The sequence below is a fragment of the Garra rufa genome, chromosome 9 (genome assembly GCF_049309525.1).
Source record: "Garra rufa chromosome 9, GarRuf1.0, whole genome shotgun sequence".
Taxonomy (NCBI): Eukaryota; Metazoa; Chordata; class Actinopteri; order Cypriniformes; family Cyprinidae; genus Garra; species Garra rufa.
Window position 1 is genome coordinate 29,720,500 of NC_133369.1, and position 21,963 is coordinate 29,742,462.

The window sequence follows — 21,963 nt, forward strand, 5'->3', positions numbered from 1 at the left end:
TACAATATTTAAAAATATAATGTATTCCTGTGTTGGGATTCTATTATGTCCATCACAGTTGCATTTATTTCACAGAAATACAGCAAAATATATTGTGAAATATTAATAGAATTTAAAATAACTGTATTTAAGAATATTGTGTGTGTGTGTGTGTGTGTGTGTGTGTGTGTGTGTGTGTGTGTGTTTATATATATATATATATATATATATATATATATATATATATGTATATATGTATGTGTGTGTAGGTGTATATTTGTATTATTATACAGTAGAATATACACACATATACACACATATTTTCTACTGTATATAATTCCACAATAATACCCTTTACAATGAGGTTTATTGAAGTATACTTCAGAGATATTCACAAGGTATGTATCATAGGATATTATATGATATAATGGTATTAGCGATGGTACAATACTTATATATTTTAAAATATGAATTTATTCCTGTGACGTCAATACTGATTTTTTGCAGCTATTACTTTGGCCTTTAGTGTCACATGATCCTTCAAAAATCATTCTAATATGCTGATTTGGTGCTAAAGAAGCATTTATTAATATCAAACCAGATGTTAAAAATATTGCTTTTAATAAATTTAATGCATCCTTGCTAAATAACTATTGTTTTTCTTTTTTTTAAAAAAAAAAACCCTTACTTTTGATAAATTTAATGCATCCCTGATAATTAACAGTATAATTTAAAAAAAGCCTCACTTTTGATAAATTTAATACATTTTTAATAATTAACAGTATTATTTTCTTTAAAAAAAAACACAACTCGCATCTGATAAATTTAATGCATCCTTGATAATTAAAAGTATTATTTTCTTTAAAAATAAATTTTCTGAACAATGTAATGCATCGTTGCTAATTATCAGCATTATTCTCTTTAAAAAAGCTTCACTTTTGATCAATTTAATGCCTTCTTGCTAATTAACAGTATTATTTTCTTTAAAAAAAGCCTCACTTTTGATCAATTTAATGCCTTCTTGCTAATTACCAGTATTATTTTCTTCAAAAAACTCACTTTTGATAAGTTTAATATTCTTGATCATTAAAAGTATTATTTTCTTCACACAAAAATTTTTTTTTTGTGAATGTATTGCATCGTTGCTTATTAACAGTATAATAAAAAAAACTCACTTTTAATACATTTAATGCATTTTTAATAATTAATACTATTATTTTCTTCAAAAAAGACAACTCACTTTTGATAAGTTTAATGCCTTCTTGGTCATTAAAAGTATTATTTCCTTTAAAAAATGATCAATTTAATGCGTCGTTGCTAATTAACAGCATTTTTTTTTTTAAAAAGCCTTACTTTTGATACATTTAATGCATGCTTGCTAATTAACAGTATTATTTTCTTTAAAAAGCCTCGCTTTTGATCAATTTAATGCATTCTTGTTAATTAACAGTATTATTTTCTTTAAAAAAGCTCACTTTTGATTAATTTGAAACATTCTTGATAATTCAAAGTATTATTTTCTTAAAAAATAAGTCATTTTTGATAAATTGAATGCATCGTTGCTAATGAACAGTATTAGTTTCTTTTTAAAAAAGCCTCGCGTTTGATAAAGTAATGCATTCTTGATAATTTAAAGTATTATTTTCCTAAAAAATAACAATGTTTGATGCATTTAAAGCAACATTGCTAATTTACAATATTATTTTTTTCCCTTTCTTTTTTAAAAAGCCCCACTTTTTTCGGGTGTTTCAAAAAAAAAAAAAAAAAAACTAGCGTGTCGCCCAACTAGACTGCATTTTAGGACATCATAAACAAATTGTATTTATCTGTGATAAACATAAACAGTCGATTTTTTTCTATTTAGGCATCGACGAAACACTGCCCGCTGTTGCTGGGAGGCGTTGATGACGTATCGGCATCGAGCACTTCCGGCTTTGGGTGCTGATGAGACTGAAGTGAACTGGTGATGCTTTGTGTTTTCATGTAGCTGTCGATGCTCACATGTAGATTTATAGCCTCTTATTTCAGCATTTACGCGACAGAGCGCAGCAGACTTTGTCCTGTTTGGGTCGAAATAAAGAAGACGGTATAGTTCAATTATTACATTATATCATATAGCTCACAACAGGCTTTTTTCGCGGGCTGAATTAATGCAGTCATTCATTGAAATGCAACGACAGCCTATTGTGAATGAACAGGAATGTGTTGTAGTTCACCTGCCAATGTGTTTTCAGTTTTAACCCTTGTCCTTAGTGCATTTATAGACCATTATCACTTCATTTCTCATTGCAGAATGCAAGCATAGTGTGTAATGTATTATAATGTAATTTTCCACATCCCTTGTTTATTTCTACATACAGGAGGTTCAACAAACAGATTTCTAAACAGATTTAATATGTATTTTAGTTTGCACTAATTTGCTAAATTGTTATTATATTGCAATTCAATTCTAAAATTGTCAGTTTATATGGTATTAAGTGTTCATTCAGACACAATATTTCTATTTCCATTAGTGGGCCTATATATCGACTGTTCTTCTCAGTAATTGTCAAAATTAAGCTGGATGTATCTCTCTCTGTCGAAAGTTTGTGTGGCGTAGTTAATGTATGTTCATGTGCGTGTACTAAAATTATAACTAAAACTGTTCATACTATACATAGACTAAACGACACGGAAGATGGCTGATAGAAGTGACCTGAAAGCTGAGCTTGAGCGCAAAAAGCAGCGCTTAGCCCAGATTCGAGAGGAGAAGAAAAGAAAGGAAGAAGAGAGAAAGAAGAAAGAGGTAGGTGCTGTTTTGGTTGGATATAATAGCCATTAATTATTTTATCACCTGCAAATATTTATTCTGTGTCGTTGATTGACCTGCCATGCAGTCTGAGATGCTTCAGAGGACTGAGAATGTGTCAGAAGACTCGGACCTTGACAGAAAGAGAAGAGAAACAGAGGCTCTTCTCCAGAGCATTGGAATTTCACCAGAACCTCCTTTAGGTATGTGTTACAAAACATACAGCTGTCTTTGCATGAACATAATGTGTGTGAGATACATCTTTATGAATGTGCATGCCACCTGCTTCAATTAAATGATAAAAGTAATCATCAAAAGTTTATGAGAAAGCAAAAAAAATTAAAATAAATACAGCTTACTTAGTCTCCTTTAGTGCTATATCAAGCGCTTGCCCCTAACTTTGTGAAAAAGAAGTATAGTTTTACTTACTAAAGAAATAATATATTTACAGAATGTTTTTTTTTTTTTTTTTTTTTTGCAAACTATATAATGTTTTTGGACACTGAATTGCATGTTAACTGTAATTACATATAAAGTATAGTTTTAATTTATGGTGAATGCAATTAGCTAAACTTTACCCAAGCTGGGTGGGTTTTTTTTAACCACTAATTTCGTAATTAGTTTTAGTCTTTTTAAAATATATTTAAAGTGTGCTTCTGAATGCACTGACAAGCTTATATAGCAATCTAGAATCTACTTCATGCAATCATTTCTTGTGAAACTTTGATGTCAAGTATTTTAGTACATGCATTTTGTATGATCCCTCTTATTTTAGTCAAATAATTTAAGATTTTGTAGATTCTGCAAGGTGTATGTAAACCTTTGACTTCAACTGTTTGTACTTTGAAGCATACTAAGTGCACTTTGGAGAAGGTCTTTTCCAGAACAAAAATTTACAGATAATTTACTCACCCCCTTGTCATCAAAGATGTTCATGTCTTTCTTTCTTCAGTCGTAAGGAAATAGTTTTTTGAGGAAAACATTTCAGGATTTCTCTCCATGTAATGGAGTTTAAACTTACAAAATGCAGTTTAAATGCAGCTTCAAAAGGCTCTGAGGAAGAAGGGTTTCTAGCAAAACGATATAAATTGACAATTTACATACTTTTTAATAGGGTTGTGTAATATATCGAAAGTATCGAAATATCGCAAACGTACCTATCACAATATGCATATCGCTACAGCTTGCAATATTTGGGGCCATAAACAAAAGACAAAGAGAAAATCACTTATTTGCTTTTGCATAAATAACTTTTGTAGCTTAAATAAGAATCAGTGCATATTGAATTCATAGACTGAAGACTAAGCTGTGTTTTCTTTTTTCTTTTCATTATTCAGTTTCTAAACTGATGTTAAAATTATTGCACTAATGTTAAAATGACATTTTTATGTAATGCTAGAGTAAAACACTATCGTTCACTTTTAGAAGTTGTTGTAGGGGTGCTTTCTTCTCACAAAAAGCGAAACAAGTATGATAGTTATATTAGAATCAGAATCAGAATGAGCTTTATTCAGCAAGTGTGTGAAAACACAAGGAATTTGTTGTGGTTTTACAGGAGCCTCTTGATGCATACATGCATATAAATAACCATATATATATATATATATATGACACAAGATAGTTATAGAGGTTCATAGAACTGACTCAGTAACAGCTGAGTAAAACTGTTTCACCTGAGCATGTGGCCCTTTAAGCATTATCGTATCGCATATCGAATATCGCATTATTTAATAATAAAGTTATCGCATATTGCATTTTTCTTCAATATCACACAGCCCTAATTTTTAACCTTAAATGCTCGTCTTTTCTTGCTCTGTGTGAACTCTGTGTATTCCAGTTCAAGACAGTTAGGGTATGTCGTAAAACTCTCGTCTCATTTTCTTCTCCAATTTCAAAATCATTCTACATCGCTGCAGAAGTACCGACCCAGTGTTTACAAAAGTAAACGTGCAAAGAAGAACACCCTTTACAAAAAAAGTTAGAACAGCGATGAGGATTTTGAAGTTGGAGAAGAAAATGAGATGGGAGTTTTTCAACATACCTTAACTGTCTTGACCCGGAATACACAGAGTTCACACAGAGCTAGACAGGATGAGCATTTGAGGTTAAAAAAGTATATAAATTGTAATTTTGGTCAGAAGTGACTGATGGTTTTGCTAGATAAGACCCTTCTTCCTTGGCTGGGATTGTTTAGAGCTCTTTGAAGCTGCATTTTGGAAGTTCAAACTCACAGGCACCATTAAAGTCCATTATGTGGACAGAAATACTGAAATATTTTCTTCAAAAAACATCATTTCTTATCGACTGAAGAAAGAAAGAAAGACATGAACATCTTGGATGACAAGAGGGTGAGTAAATTATCTGTAAATTTTTGTTCTGGAAGTGAACTTCTCCTTTAAGTGTGTTAAACATTAGTCATGAATGTATATTTATTTTTCTATGAATATTATATTATCTGCATTTGCAGGTTTTTAAAATCAGTAATATACTTCTATTTGAAGTACACTATAAGTGCACATTAAATATAATCATGCACACTTCTTTTTCACAAGAGTATGGTTCATGTTAGACTGATTTTTGCAGTTTTATATATAAAGGGCATGTTGCTTCGGCCAGTATTTGCGTCTTACTTTTGTTTTGGATCTTCTTTGCGGGAATGTCTTGTGACCTCTCTCAAATTTTTGCTAGATGTAAATCTGGTCAGATTTTAGGTCATTTCAGATTTAAATATAAGTTAGGGCATGGATTCATCTACAATACAATTACTAAAAAGTTACAGTATTCATAATATACAATTTATTGAACTGTCATGAACACTGTGGCTGTACTTGAAGCAGACTTGACACACTCAGTTCGATATATAAGATGTATTTAATGTAAAATTGTAATCATAATTAGATGATGAGATGATGACATAATTAAGTGACCATATCAAAATTCTAACATAGAGAGAAGTAAAATTCGCTTGACAATCTCTCCTGTTGTTGTTTTTCCTTTTGGATTTTTTTTTTTCTCTTTGATTTGACCATTTCAATCCATTCTGTTCATTTTGATTTGCCTGTGTCTGCCACTGCTGGCCCTCAGTGCAGCCACTGCAGCTTTTAACATGGGATACCTGTTATTTTCATTATTTAGTCCCAACCCCTATGTCTCCCTCTTCGCAATCAGTGAGCCCAACTGGAAGTCAGGAGTCTATAGAGGGAGGGACAGTGGGAAGGTATGAAATCTGCATGTGTGATTGTTGTTTGTACACTGCACTGTATATATAACTTGTAATCTATTTTGAAATATTTTTATATTCCCTGATGTATTTACATATATGTGACCCTGGACCACAAAACCAGTCATAAGTGTAAATTTGTCGAAATTGAGACTCTTACGTCATCTGAAAGCTGAGTAAATAAGCTTTCCATTGATATATTGTTTGTTAAAATAGGACAATGTTTGTCTGATATACAACTATTTGAAAACCTGGAATCTGAGGGTGCAAAAACATCTGAATATTGAGAAAATCGCCTTAAAAGTTGTCCAAACGAAGTTCTTAGCAATGCATATTACTAATCAAAAATCAAGTTTTTATATATTTATGGTAGAAAATTTACAAAATATCTTCATGGAACATGATCTTTACTTAATATGCTAAAGATTTTTGGCATAAAAGAAAAATCGATAATTTTGACCCATACAATGTATTTTTGGCTATTGCTACAAATATACCTGTGCTACTTAAGACTGGTTTTGTGGTCCAGGGTCACATATTTGCATTCTACAAATATTGTAGGAGGTCTGTAGCAAATTTAAGAACAAAAGAATTATGTACATTTAGGTTTTTAAAAATGCCAAAATTTACTAGAAAATTTTAAAAATATATATTAATTGTTAATTTCTCTTGAGATTCACACATCTAACAGTATTCTAATAATGAGTAGAAATACATAAACCAGTACAAATATTCAGTATTTATCTTTTCTAAATCATATTTTAATGCATTTAATAAAATTGAATTGTATGTGTATTGCATTTTATTAAATTAAATGTGACCCTGGACCACAAAACCAGTCATAAGGTTAAATTTTACAAAACGGAGATGTTTACATCAAATGAAAGCTCAATAAATAAGCTTTCTATTGATATATGGTTTGTTAGAATAGGACAATATTTGGCCGAGATACATCTGTTTGAAAATCTGAAATCTGAGGATGCAAAAAAAATCAAAATACTGAGAAAATCACCTTTAAAGTTGTCCAAATTAAGTTCTTAACAATGCATATTTCTAATCAAAAATTACACTTTGATATATTTATAGTAGGAATTTTACAAAAAATCTTCATGGAACATGATCTTTACTTAATTTCCTAATGATTTTTGGCATAAAAGAAAAATCAATAATTTTGACCCATACAATGTATTTTTGGCTATTGCTACAAATATACCCCAGCGACTTAAGACTGGTTTTGTGGTCCAGGGTCACAAATGTGTATTGTAACAGTTTAAAAGGCAGTTACTTAATTTTGCATATCATGTTGTAGTTTTCTGTCACACAGTATAAATGGCTATTTATATAGTATATTTAGCTGCTTTTATATTTTAAAAAGGGGGTCCCTCACAAAATGATCATATTTGAGGGTCTTTTGTATCAAAAATTTTAAAAGATTTAAAGGATGTGAGCTTTGAGACTGATAGCAGTTTAATTTCTACATCAAACACTTGCTTATACACATCATTTGCTATACATTTTTATCAAGGCTTCAGATAAAATGTGATATATTATATAGAAGCCTGTTTCCACCACTGAATAACAAAAAAAGGTAATCTCGCAATTCTGACTTTTTTTCTCAAAATTGTGAGATATAAACTTGCATTTGTAAGTTATAAAGTTAGAATTGTGAGATATAAATTCTGAGAAATGAAGGCAGAATTCCCGAGATATAAATCGTTTTTTTTTTTTTTTACAGTTTTTTGATAATTCTGACTTCTGAGAAGAAAGTCAGAATTGTGAGAAAGTCAGAATTACGAGATACAAACTCGCATTTGCAGGAAAAAGTCAAAATTGCACATTTTAATATCGTAATTCTGACATTATTTCTCTCAATTGTGAGTTTATATCACACAATTCTAATAAAAAAAGTCAGAATTGTAAGGAAAAAAATCTGAATTATAAGATACAAACTCGCATTTGCAGGAAAAAGTCAAAATTGCATGTTTTAATCTCGAAATTCTGACTTTATTTCTCGCATTTGAGAGTTTGTCACACAATTCTAAGAAAAAAGTCAGAATTGTGAGAAAGTCAGAATTACGAGATCCAAAGTCGCATTTGCGAGAAATAAATCAGAATTGCGAGTTTTAATGACTTTTTCTTACAATTGTAAGTTTATATCACAATTCTGAGAAAATTGTCAAAATTGTGAGAAAAAAGTCAGAATTATGAGATATAAACTCGCATTTGCAGGGAAAAAAGTCAAAATTGAGCATTTTAATCTAGTAATTCTGACTTTATTTCTCACATTTGTGAGTTTATGTCACACATTTCTAAGAAAACATCTGAATTGTGAGGAAAAAGGTTAGAATTACGAGATACAAGCTTGCATTTGCAGGGGAAAAACTCAGAATTACGGGATTAAAACTTTTTTTCCTGCAAATGTGAATTTGTATTTTGCAGTTGTATCATGCAATTTAGACAAATTTATTTATTTATTTGTACATTTTTGATTCAGTGGTGGAAACATGCATCCATACTATTATGCATTATTTAGGGGAATTAAATATTTTATGAAAAAATTATTTGAAGAATATTTCCTTCAGGGAATTATTTCTCTTTATGCATTATTTCTTAAGACAAGATTGACATGATTCATGCAAGCTATTTTATTTATTTTACTATTTATTTAAATTTCTGTAATCCCCTTAAGACTAAGTCTAATGTTTTTCCTTTTCCCTACATCTTTTGTTGGGACATCAGATATCGGTAAGGATAACTGTTGATATTATCATCGTTAGGTGCTAACATTCGTTGATGCATCACCCATCAGTGGATGTGGTTCTGTTGTAGCTGATTTAAAGTATAGTGCCACATATGTGTATATGTGATTTCATCTAAGAGACAATGTATTATCTCATGTAATCATGCATGAAAGAGGGTAATGCACTGCTGATGAAGCTGCAGAACCTAATCATGCATGCTTAGTCTTATCCCTCTTAACCATTATGTGGTATATTCTTATGACCTCTGTAGGACGTTACAGTGGGACACCGACCCCTCAGCTCTTCAGCTTCTTGCAGATTCTGTTCATGGGTGAGACTGCCTTATCAAATCGCATTCACAATATCAAAGAGGAACCTGTATGATTTTTTTTTTCTTCTTCTAAACATAAAGATATTTTAAAGAATGAAGGTAACCAAACAGTTTCTGGTCCCCATTGACTTCCATAGATTACTGTGGAAGTCAGTGAGGACCAGGAATTTTTGGTTGCTCACATTCTTGAAAATATCTTCTTTTATGTTTCTTCTTCTTTTATATTTAAACTCACAACTTGAGATTCAGTAAATGATGACAGGAGCAAGGCAAAACAAAGTGAAACAACACATTAAAATAGTTTGAGCTTCCTTTCTTAGGTGCAGGATGCATAGGCTTGGTGCATCAAAAATTGTTCAGATTGATTTCATGCCAAAAGAACTGGTGACATACTGTAAAGAGACACAGACTCCTGTCGCATCTGATCAGCCTGAAGGTAAAGACTTGTTTTTATTTCCATTTAATAACTGAGATGGATATCCGTGCATATAAAACTGAATGTAGTGGCTTTACCCACAAAACAAATGCCTCACTGCTTACAATGTTTTCAAAAATGACTATTTTCCACAGAGGAGGAGGATGAGGAGCTGTCAGTGACCAAATCTGAGCCGGTGCCACAGCAGCTGGAGGAGGAGAGCTCTCAGGAGGCCGAAGAAGGCAAGAAGAATCCTAGTTTTTAAATAAATTAATACATTTAAAATAAGTGTAACATCATACAGAGCTGTATGAATATGTATATCTTCTTTAGTTCATCCTAGAGAACTGACCAACGAAGAGAAAGAGCAGGTTGTTCATTCAGAGGATTTCCTTTTCTTCTTCGACCGAAGCATCCGTGTAATGGAGCGTGTGCTGGCCGAGGATACAGACATTTTCTTTGACTACAGTGGGAGAGATATGGAGGACAAAGAAGGGTCAGCAGAGGCTTATGTAACAGTCAAACATACACAGATTCCCACATGATTACAAAAAAGTTATTCTGTACTAGACAGTTTGTTTAACCTAATGTAGGGTGATGATTGTTTAGAATCAGGTTTAATGAGGTGACCCAGAAACTGAAGAGTTGCACTCAACCTCAAGTGACTCCTGGGAAACTTACTGTAAATTGCTTTGGATGATTGTACCAGAATGCAACGGTTTGTTTTGTTCTCAGGGACATGCAAGCTGGATCCAACTTGTCTTTTAATCGACATTTCTACGATGAGCATTGGTCCAAACATCGAGTTGTCACTTCCCTGGATTGGTCACCACAGGTACTTCATTAGAAAAATTTCATTATTATAAGCAGTGCTGGTTAGTACCTGAGTACATGTAATCTGGATTATGTCAGGCCCTATGAATCCTATGTAATGTCATGTAATTTGCCAATATTTTTAAATCAAAAATAGGTCATTACACTTAAATCAAAACACGATATGGACTAGTGTCTGTGAATATTAAGCTGCAAAAATTATAATTAAATATGAATCATGCTTGTTCTGTGTGTGTGAATGAATAGTGCAGACGCCCGGTTTTGTTTACCACACACATACAGAAGCACATGTGACGCTTGCAGTGTTTTCAGCCTCTGCCGCATAAACCTAATCTCTAGAACTGCTCTGTGACTCACTTTATGAGCATTTTACCATTGCTTTCTAGAAAAGCTATCGTCATATGACATACAAACAGAAACTAAAGGTCTTCACAGCAGTCTGTCAAACTAAAAGTTTGATTTGTTTAAAGAAACTGCGACAGAAATATATTATGCAACGATTATTTACAAATTGTAATCCATTACTGATTCCAAATTACATTTTAGTCAGTAACGTAATTCATTACATTACACATTTTAGGTTATATAATCAGATTACTTTTAGATTACCTCTGACCTAACTCGTTTATCACATTGATTTTAACAGGATAATGTTGTACCATAATGATGTAAAAATACAAAGAGTGAGAAAATATATTCCTTTCATTGTAATTAACAACATGAAATGCATTAAACATTATATTACATCAAGGTTTTCCAAACTGGGGTTGTACGTTTAATAAAAGGCTAACAAGTAATTAAATCAAAAATGAAAATAAAAAAAAATAACAATCAAAATAGTTAACTTACTAAAAGAGAACCGTGAACATGCAAATGTGATACTTAATTATTAAAATATTTATTTTTAAATCTCAGGGGTACTTAAAGGGGTCATTGATTTTTTTTAATTTTTTTACTTTAGTTAGTGTGTAATGTTTCTGTTTGAGCATTAACAACATGTGCAAAGTTACAATGCTCAAAGTTCAATGCAAAGGGAAATATTGTTTTGTATGGAATTGCTGATTGACCACCCCTTTAAAGAAAATATATGAGGTGAAAAGCAAAAAGTTTTTTAATGAGTATGAAAGACAAGCCTTTCAATAATACATAATAATACATGATTATATAACCTACTGAGTGATAATTCAAATAAATATGCTACTGTGTGAATAATATGTAATAAATTAAAAAAACTGTAGTCTGTTTACGAGTATTTAAAAATGTAATTACTGTAATTACAAGTACTTAATTTTTGGAATCTGATTACGTAATCCAGATTATATGTAATCAGTTACTACCCAGCTCTGGTAATGTGGTAATGATAGTACTTTATATTATATAGTACATTATTTTACACTATATATAAGGAGTATTTACCAGAAAAATTGATTTACCAGAATTTATTTACCAGAAAAATGTAAATACACAACAAAAAAATAGATATAAATAAAATAATAATGAATACATTTTTATACGTTCATTAATTAGAAATTTTGATTATTAAAATGGAATGAAAATGGAATCCAGAAAATTAATGGAAAACAGAATTTGGCAAAAAAAAATAAAAAAATAAAATGAATTTGAGAAAACTAAATATAACATGTTTCATAGGGCCTTAAAATTTTAATTTTTGTTAAAAGTTAATTAGACATGCTATTTGGTTTAATTTAACCATTCAAATACAATCTAGAAAATTAAAACAAAAAACGGGATCTAGAAAAATTAAAAACAAAATTTGGAAAAAAAATAAAATGGAATTTGGGAAAAAATAAAATGGATTTCATAGGGCTCCAGGATTATGTAATCGGACTCCAAAAATAAGATTAGATCAGATTACAGTTACATTTTATGGATTACATGGTTACATATTATTCACACAATTTCAGTTAATTATTTATAATTTATGGAAATTTTTCATTCTAAAAATTCTTACCGCTTATACACATTTAGAAAGTACATTTTAATTTTGTGGAATTATTCATTTTAATTTGACATTTTTATGATTTCATAATAATTAATAGCTTTTCACAAACTAACAAACCTCCTGCAGTTCTTTCACAAACCCCAGTTTGGGAAACCCTGATGTAATGTTTAGTGAACTTCATGATGATAGCAAAGAATGGAATATATTTTCTTTCTCTCTTTTTTAATGTCAAAATGGTTCATAGTAATCCCATTTAAAACTGTGGGATAAATGTGTTAGATCAAAAGTAACAAAAAATTAGTCAGAAATAATACATTGCCTAATATGTGCAATCCAGCAGATTACATTACTAACAACAATTTTCATCGTGTAATTTGTTATAACAGATAAGTAACAGACTACTGCTTATATGTAATCTAACCAGAACTGCATATAAGCAACCCCTAGAACCAGATACCACATCCATTATATTGACACATTGCACATTGTATTCAGTCACATGTTCTTTTTGCAGTATCCTGAATTGCTAGTGGCCTCATACAACACTAATGAGGATGCACCTCATGAGCCAGATGGAGTTGTGCTGGTCTGGAATATGAAGTTTAAGAAGACAACCCCCGAGTACATACTCCACTGTCAGGTTTGAATTCCCATTGCTCACAATTAACTAATCACAACTAGTCTGAAAGCCTGAATGTTGTTCCTTTTAGCTGCATTTCAATATACTGTTTTTTTTTTCATTACATATTGAGCAATGAGTAACCAACTTAAAATGAAAAAGCCTGAATGTAAATCTAATTTCTATTATTAAAATACACAATAGAGCTCAACTTTCAGATGCTGTCTGCGTCACTAATGCACATCATTCTGTGTTTGCACTGATGTCACTTCTAAATTAACTCTCATTGTTCAGCACATTGTCTGTATGCTCCACTTGTGCGTTTTAACCTTGATGGAGGATGAGCTGACGTCATCTTTGCCAAAACACTAACCGTAGCTGGCAAAAGTAATTACTGGTGTATTCGACCAATAATGCATTTTATGGTTTTTCCTTTTAGTCTTCAGTGATGTCAGTCGGCTTTGCTCAGTTTCATCCCAACCTTGTGATCGGAGGCACTTACTCAGGACAGATAGCACTGTGGGACAATCGAAGTCACAGGAGGACCCCAGTGCAACGGACGCCCTTGTCTGCAACTGCACACACTGTAAGACCATCAGTTACAGATAAAATGTTTTAAAATATAATGCAGTCTGTTGGTGGTTTAATGGTTAAAAATCTGAGCTGAAAACACCAACGTTGCCAGGTCATTGAGGTGACCCAGAAACTGAAGAGTCGCACTCAACCTCAAGATATTCCTGAGAGACTTCGGTTATTGTAAATTGCAGAATTAAAGTGATAGTTCAGCTAAAAAAAAATCTGTTATTAATTACTCACCCTCATGTCGTTCCAAACCTGTAAGACCTTTGTTCATCTTTGGAACACAAAGATATTTTTGATGAAATCTGAGCGCTTTTTGACCCTGCATAGACAGCAATGCAACTGACACGTTCAAAGCCCAGAAAGGTAGTAAGGACATTGTTAAAATAGTTCACTGTCTTGAATGCGTGGCAGAGACTGACACAGAAGTTATTTTTGTTTTTTTTTACGCACAAAAAAATATTCTCATAGCTTCATAGAATTAAAGGATTTTTACTTACACCCTTGTCATCCAAGATGTTTATGTCTTTCTTTCTGCAGTCGTAAGGAAATTTCAGGAATTTTCTTCATTGAACTTCCACAATGCAGTTTAAATGCAGCTTCAGAGAGCTCTAAATGATCCCATTCAAGGAAGAGGGTCTTATCTAGTGAAACAATCAGTTATTTTCTAAAAAAAAAAATTACAATTTTTATACTTTTTAACCTCAAATGCTCGTCTTGTCTAGCTCTGCGATGCGCATGTGTACTCTGTGCACTCAATACAGTTAGGGTACATTGAAAAACCATTTTATTTTCTCCTCCAACTTCAAAATCATCCTACATCACTGCAGAAGTACCGACCCAGTATTTACAAAGTGAATGCGCAAAGAAGGTCAAACACCCTTTACAAAAAAGTAAAACAGCGATGTAGGACAATTTTGAAGTTGGAGCATGTGCATCGTAGAGCTAGACGAGATGAGGATTTGTGGTTAAAAAGTATAGAAATTGTATTTTTTTTAGAAAATAACTGATCGTTTCACTAGATAAGACCCCCTTCTTCCTCGACTGGGATCATTTAGAGGCCATTGAAGCTGCATTTAAACTGCATTCTAGAAGTTCAAACTCGCAGGCACCATTGAAGTCCACTATATGGAGAAAATACCTGACATGTCCTTAAACATAATTTCTTTATGACTGAAGAAAGACAGACATGCACATTTTGGATGACAAGGGGCTGAGTAAATTATCTGTAAAGTCTTGTTCTGGAAGTGAACTAATCCTTTAAGGTTGAACCACTGACTATTTTATCAGTGTCCTTACTACCTTTCTGGGCCTTGAATGTTTCAGTTGTGTTGATGTCTATGCAGGGTCAGAAAGCTCTCGGATTTAATCAAAAATGTCTTAATTTGTGTTCTCAAGATGAAAGAAGGTCTTACGGGTTTGGAACAACATGAGGGTGAGTAATTAATGACAGAATTGTAATTTTTGGGTAAACTACCCCTTTAAAAACTTTGCTTTGTCATTATATGGCAAAACAATCCCTTATTTGTTATTTGAAAAATATCTTCATCATGGTCAAAAAATACAGATGACAAAACTGTCACATACTTTATATATTTTTGCAGCATCCTGTGTACTGTGTGAATGTGGTCGGAACACAGAATGCCAACAACTTGATCACAGTATCCACAGATGGCAAGATGTGCTCCTGGAGTCTGGACATGCTCTCACAGCCTCAGGTGTGCAGATAACACATTTAGACAGATTGAATTATCATTTGGGATTTGACTGATATTAAACAATACATTATATGTCTGTTGTTACTCACAGGAGAGCATGGAGCTGATCTACAACAAGTCAAAGCCAGTGGCCGTCACTTGTATGGCCTTCCCTGCAAGTGACGTGAACAACTATGTGGTAGGAAGTGAGGAGGGCACTGTTTACACAGCATCCCGCCATGGAAGGTCGGTGGTTCCTGCAACAAAAGATAATAATAACAGAATTTTCATATTTGGATTTGGGTCAACTATACTTTTAGTAATGTTTGTGACCCTAGACCACAAAACATAAAGTAGCACGGGTATATTTGTAGCAATAGACAGTAATACATTGTGTGGGTCAAATTTATCGATTTTTCTTTTATGCCAAAAATCATTAGGATATTAATTCAAGATCATGTTCCATGAAGATATTTTGTAAATTTCCTACTGTAAATATATCAAAACTTAATTTTTGATTAGCAATATGCATTGCTAAGAATTAATTTGGACAATATTTTTTTGCACGCTCAGATTCCAGATTTTTGAATAGTTGTATCTTGGCCAAATATTGTCCTATCCTAACAAACCATTCATCAATGAACCGTACATCAAAAAATGAAATTGACTGGTTTTGTGGTCCAGGGTCACATTTGTGAATATGAAAAACATCTTTACTATTACCCTGAACTTGCATAACTTGTCCCATGCAGTAAAGCTGGTATTGGTGAAATGTTTGACGGGCATCAGGGTCCTGTGACTGGAATCAGCTGCCATAACGCTGTGGGTCCGGTTGACTTCTCTCACCTCTTTACCACTTCCTCATTTGACTGGACGGTCAAACTGTGGTCAACCAAAGTAAGAGTTGTTTTGGGGCTTGTGTTGCTCGATATGTGTTTTGGCCATTTAGCATTATCTGAATATAACTATTCCATCTTTCTTACAGAATAACAAGCCGCTGTATTCCTTTGAAGACAATGCAGACTATGTTTATGATGTTATGTGGTCTCCAGTGCATCCAGCACTCTTTGCTACAGTAGATGGCAATGGTCGTCTGGACCTCTGGAATCTCAACAACTACACAGAGGTCAGGGGCATTGCGTCTCATTACATTCTTTACTCAGTCTTCTGTCTTCTGTATTATATAAGAAGAACATTCATTTCATACTTAATATTACAATAAGAGGACCCCCTACTTGGGGCAAGAAACCACTGAATTAAACTGGTCCCTTGATGTCATCAGATTTTTGCAGAATATATTATCTGATGTTATTTGTAATGTTTTTTTGTTCTTTTTCAAAAGGTACCATTCATGTAAAATATTAAATAAAATATTCTATGCACATTACGCACATTCAAAGCTCTGATGTCGGTAAGATTTTAAAATGTTTTTAAAAGACATCTCTTATGCTCAGCAAGGCAGTTAAAACAGTAATATTATGAAATATTATTATAAAAAATATATATTTTATTTTGTAATTTATTCCTGCAACGGAAAAGCTGCAGTCATTACTTCAGTCTTCAGTGTGACATGATTCTTCAGAAGTCATTCTAATATGATTTTCTGCTCAATAAACATATTTTAGATATTTTTAACATATAATGACATTTTATATATTATTTTATTAATGTTGAGAACAGGTTACATTTTAATTAAATAATTTATTCCGTTTTTGGAACCGTGATACTTTTTTTTAGGATTCTTTGATGGAAAGAAACTTCAAAAGAACTGAATTTGTAACCGTGTAAAAGTTATACTGTCACTTTTGATTAATTTAATGCATCCTTGCTGAATAAAAGTATTAATTTTAATATAAATTTAAACAGTATTGTAAATGCAATTGAAAATTTTATTGAACAATGACAAATTAAATAACAGAATTTTAGAGCGATACATTTAAATGACACTATATAATTCTATGCATTATATAAAGGCCATTTTGTAATTAAATGGAAGTCATAATAGCAATAAACTATTAATTCAGATTAAATGTTCCACTCAAAAGATGTTTGAAATGTACATCTACGTTATGGGATGATTACATAACTTTAATGAATTATAATAATTATAAAAATATTAAATAATAAAACACCAACAAAAACATGCCCACCGGACTCATTTAAATGAATTGCTACACTACCAGTCAACATTTTTGAATAGTAAGATTTTTAATGTTTTTTAAAGACTTCTGTTCTGCTCACCAAGCCTGCATTTATTTGATCCAAAGAACAGCAAAAACAGTACAATTTTTACTATTCAAGATAACTGTTTTCTATTTGAATATATTTTAAAATATAATTTATTCCTGTGATTTCAAAACTGAATTTTTAGCATCATTACTCCACTCCACATGATCCTTCAGAAATCATTCTAATTCTCTGATTTGCTGCTCAGCAACATTTTTTATTATTATTATGTTGAAAACAGCTGAGTAGAATTTTTTCAGGTTTCTTTGATGAATGGAAAGTTCAGAAGAACAGCATTTATCTGAAATAGAAATCTTTTGTAACATTTATCATCACTTTTCATCAATTTAAAGCGTCCTTGACTCCAAGCTTTTGAATGTTAGTGTATAATGTTACAAAAGCTTTTTATTTCAGATAAATGCTGATCAGAATCAGAATCAGAATCAGAATGAGCTTTATTGCCAGGTATGTTTACACATACTAGGAATTTGTTTTAGTGACAGCAGCTCCACAGTGCAATAGAGTGACAGTGACAAGACAAGACATAGATTATAAAAAAGAACAATATACAAGTACACAAGACAAAGTGCAAAGTGCAAAATAGCAAAAACACAATATACAGAGTATGCCATTGTTAGGTACAGGTATATTAGGGTGCAAATTTGGATATAAGTAGGTATTAATAAATACTGAATAGATTAATAAAGTGTATAATAGTGCTGCATGTTCCACGTTTACTGACTAGTGTTCATGAGATGGATTGCCTGGGGAAAAAAACTGTTCCGGTGTCTGGTCGTCTTGGTGTTCAGTGCTCTGTAGCGCCGACCAGATGGTAACAGTTCAAAGAGCGAGTGTGCTGGATGTGAGGGGTCCAGAGTGATTTTGCCAGCCCTTTTGCGCACTCTGATCTTTAAATACTCAACTGTTTTACATATTGGTAGTAATAATACAAATAAATGTTTCTTGAACAGCAAATGAGCATTTTAGAATGATTTCTGAAGGATCATGTGACACTCATGACTGGAGTAATGATGTTGAAAATTTTACTTTGATCACAGAAATAAATTACATTTTAAAATATATTCAAACAGAAGTCAGTTATTTTAAATAGTACAAATATTTCACAGTATTACTGTTTTTGCTGTATTTTGGATCAAATAAATGCAGGCTTCGGGGCAGAAGAGACGTCTTTAAAAAAAACTGGTAGTGTATGTCCACAAATCCTCCATCAGCAAGCTACACTAAAACCTGTAATATCCTACATGAAAGTAGTTCATAGATTACTATTATCCAATGAAAAATGTAACCTCAAACTGTTCAGCTTGAATTCATCTTATAAATGTTTATGTTCATATCACAAGTCAAAATTATTAAGAGCATAACCACTGAATAAATGTGTTGAGATGCGATTTGGTGACATCTATAGTGATGAAAAAAAAGGTGGTGAAGGATGCAAATTGCCTTTCCTTGACATTTGTATGTTTGATACTAAATTAGATGGCAGTTCAATCATGTTGCCACACAGTTATTACATTTATATTTCCGCTCCCAAAACAATGTGTACCAGGTGCCATCAGCAAGTGTGACAGTGGAGGGAGGATGTGCCCTGAACCGGGTCAGATGGGCGTCAGGGGGCAGAGAGGTGGCCGTGGGTGATTCAGAGGGCCGTGTTTGGATCTATGACGTGGGCGAGGTAATAACACAAACACGTGTATTATGAATTATAAATATTTGCACTCATAATCAAATACACAGACAGATCAAACAGTGCAGATTTCAACAGTCACTAATTGTGTTCAACCATTGGTTGGTTGTATTTCTATTTTAGCAGTTGGCCGTGCCACATACAGACGACTGGAGCAAATTTGCCCGCACACTCATGGAGATTCGCGCAAACCGGGGGGATGGAGAGGAGGAGGGTGCTTTGGAGCTACCTGCCTGAAACACACACACATTTACATTCAGTGAGACACACGTAAAGATACGCTAAAACAGATGCTTGATATAAAGTGAGTGAATCACACATACACACTGCTGTGATCACAGGTCCTTTTTTCTTTTGCCTACAAAAGTCTATTTATAGCATGGGTGTTAATTAGCAATAACTCCTCTTCCAATGATAATCGTTAATTCCAGAACACATACAGGTGAATGGGCTTGATCTAACTATATCTAGGGCTTGCAGTGACTATACAGGAGTGAGCCAAACTGTATCAAAACAGCTGTGCGGGAATTGTAATTGTCAGATTATTTACATACAGTTGAAGTCAAAAGTTTACATACACCTTGCAGGATCTGCAAAATGTTAATTATTTTACCAAAATAAGATTGTACAAAATGTGTTATTTTTTTTTAGTACTGACGTGAAGAGAAAACAATAGCTGAATTTATAAAAATGACCCCGTTCAAAAGTTTACATACATGATTTTTAATACTGTGTTGTTAGCTGAATGATCCACAGCTGTGTTTTTTTGTTTAGCATTTTTGTGTATTTGAACCCTTTACAACAAGTATTGTATGATTTTGAAATCCATCTTTTCATACTGAGGACAACTGAGGGACTCATATGCAACTATTACAGAAGGTTCAAATGCTCCCTGATGCTTCAGGGTAAATTTTGCTTATTTTGTCTTCCAGGAAACATGTAGGTATCATCTGTAGCTCCTAAAGGGCAGTACTAAATGAAAAAAAAAAAGATATTTAGGCAAAATAAGAAAAATGTACACATCTTCATTCTGTTCAAAAGTTTTCACCCCTGGCTCTTAATGCATCGTGTTTCCTTCTGAAGCTTCAGTGAGCGTTTGAACCTTCTATAATAGTTGCATATGTGTCTCTCAATTGTCCTCAGTGTAAAAAAATTAATCTTAAAATCATACAGTCATTGTTGGACAGGGTTCAAATAGACAAAAATGCAGAAAAACCAAAGAATTTGTGGGGCCTGGATTATTTTTCCTTTTTTTTTTTTTTACTGTTCAGAACAAACAAGAGACTCATGAATAACCATCACTAAAAAAAAAAAAACACACACAAATGTGGATCATTCAGGTAACAGTATTAAGAATCAAATGTACATAAACTTTTGAACAGGGTTAAATGACGTCAACAGGGTTAAATAAATCAGATATTTCAAAAAAGACATTAACATATTGTGGACTATATGTGAATGTCTTTTATGAAATATCTGATTTAGGTCAGTACTAAAAAATAACATGCATTTTGTACGATTCCTCTTATTTTGCTGAAAATCAATAACATTTTGCAGATTCTGCAAGGTGTATGTACATTTTTGTCTTTAACTGTATGTGAAAGTACAAGGTCATACTGAGAAATGTATTGACTGTTATGTAAAAATGTATTACATATACAGCAAAACTTCTGAATGTGACTTCTTTTTCTGTTGACCTTTTAGGTTGTATGTGTGCATCATTTAATACCAACTGCAGCATAAAACAACTATAAAGTGTGAACAACTAATAAAGGTCATTGCGTCTCAAATCCTGCGTTTTAATCCTCTTTTAAGCGGTTTGAGGTTTTGGTGTGTGATTGAAAGTTTGAATATCAATGTCATATTCCTCCATGATGTTCTCGTGTCATTAAACCTTTTATCTTTAATCACAATGACAACAGATTCCTTGTTATCCACGTTTTTTTTCCTCCATCATCAGCAACTTTCATGGACGCACACGGCCGCACGTAGAAGGCGGGATCCTGTTACCATGACAATTACGTCAATATTAGTGTCGGGTAACTAAAGGTCAAACTAAAGACAAGCCAGAGACGGAAGGAAACAGGCTCGGAATGGCGGAGACTAAAGGGTTTTTTTTTGCAGCAAAAGCCGGAGGAAATCACAGTAATAAACTGCGGTTTAATCGCGTTATCGCTTGAACGGCGGTGCTTTGTCTAATTTGAACAGGATACCCATATGCTACAAGGTACTGGCGCGGCGGGAAGGACAGTCCATGCTAGTTTTGTCTGTAAATTGGAGCAAAGCTGTAGAGCATAGCTACCGTTAGTTAGCCGTGCCGTGTTGTTCCGTTTAAAAGCAGATGACTTTTGCTAACTCTCAGTGCTGTGTTAGACACAAACCAAACGCATGGATGGCTCTATATCGCTTTTGTGAGGGTGAAATGCACTGCAGCTATAGCTTGACTGCTTGCTTCCTCTTCACCCAACTTGGTAGCTGGTAGCAACCCAGGCTTACTTGGTGCAAGTTCTTCTTATTATTCCAACTTATTTCGCACGGTTAATTGTGTCTCAGAATTAACCGATTTTCTCTTCCCAAGCAGAGAAACAAGGTTGACCCAATGTCAGTGTACAAACATGAGTGTTTGTTGTTATTATGATTGTTTGGTTTCTCAAACTCGGGTCGAGTAACGTTACGACTGTTATTTATGGTGATGCTCATATAGAGACCGCACTTCCAGCTGTTGTTGTTTTACATTATTAACTCATGTTAAAGATTAAAAATCCATCTAAATCGATGCAAAAATTGTTTGCAATAAATGTCTGTGATTAGACCGTGACACTGCCCATATCTGCAAGGTCTTCATCCTCATCTCGGTCCCTTTGTC

The 21,963-nt window shown here is 33.0% G+C and overlaps 1 protein-coding gene across 1 annotated transcript; it reads left to right on the plus strand.

The window, feature by feature from the left end:
• The first annotated feature begins 1,925 nt into the window (after positions 1-1,925).
• dync1i1b (dynein cytoplasmic 1 intermediate chain 1b) lies at positions 1,926-20,887 on the plus strand. Its single transcript, XM_073846677.1, has 17 exons — positions 1,926-2,065; positions 2,640-2,764; positions 2,856-2,970; positions 5,903-5,984; positions 9,000-9,059; positions 9,380-9,495; positions 9,630-9,716; positions 9,808-9,970; positions 10,210-10,309; positions 12,786-12,911; positions 13,330-13,476; positions 15,074-15,187; positions 15,279-15,412; positions 15,919-16,063; positions 16,152-16,292; positions 18,960-19,085; positions 19,221-20,887. Exons 2-17 carry the CDS (start codon positions 2,657-2,659, stop codon positions 19,332-19,334), a joined length of 1,878 nt encoding a protein of 625 aa, XP_073702778.1. The 5' UTR covers positions 1,926-2,065; positions 2,640-2,656; the 3' UTR covers positions 19,335-20,887.
• The last annotated feature ends 1,076 nt before the right edge of the window (positions 20,888-21,963 follow it).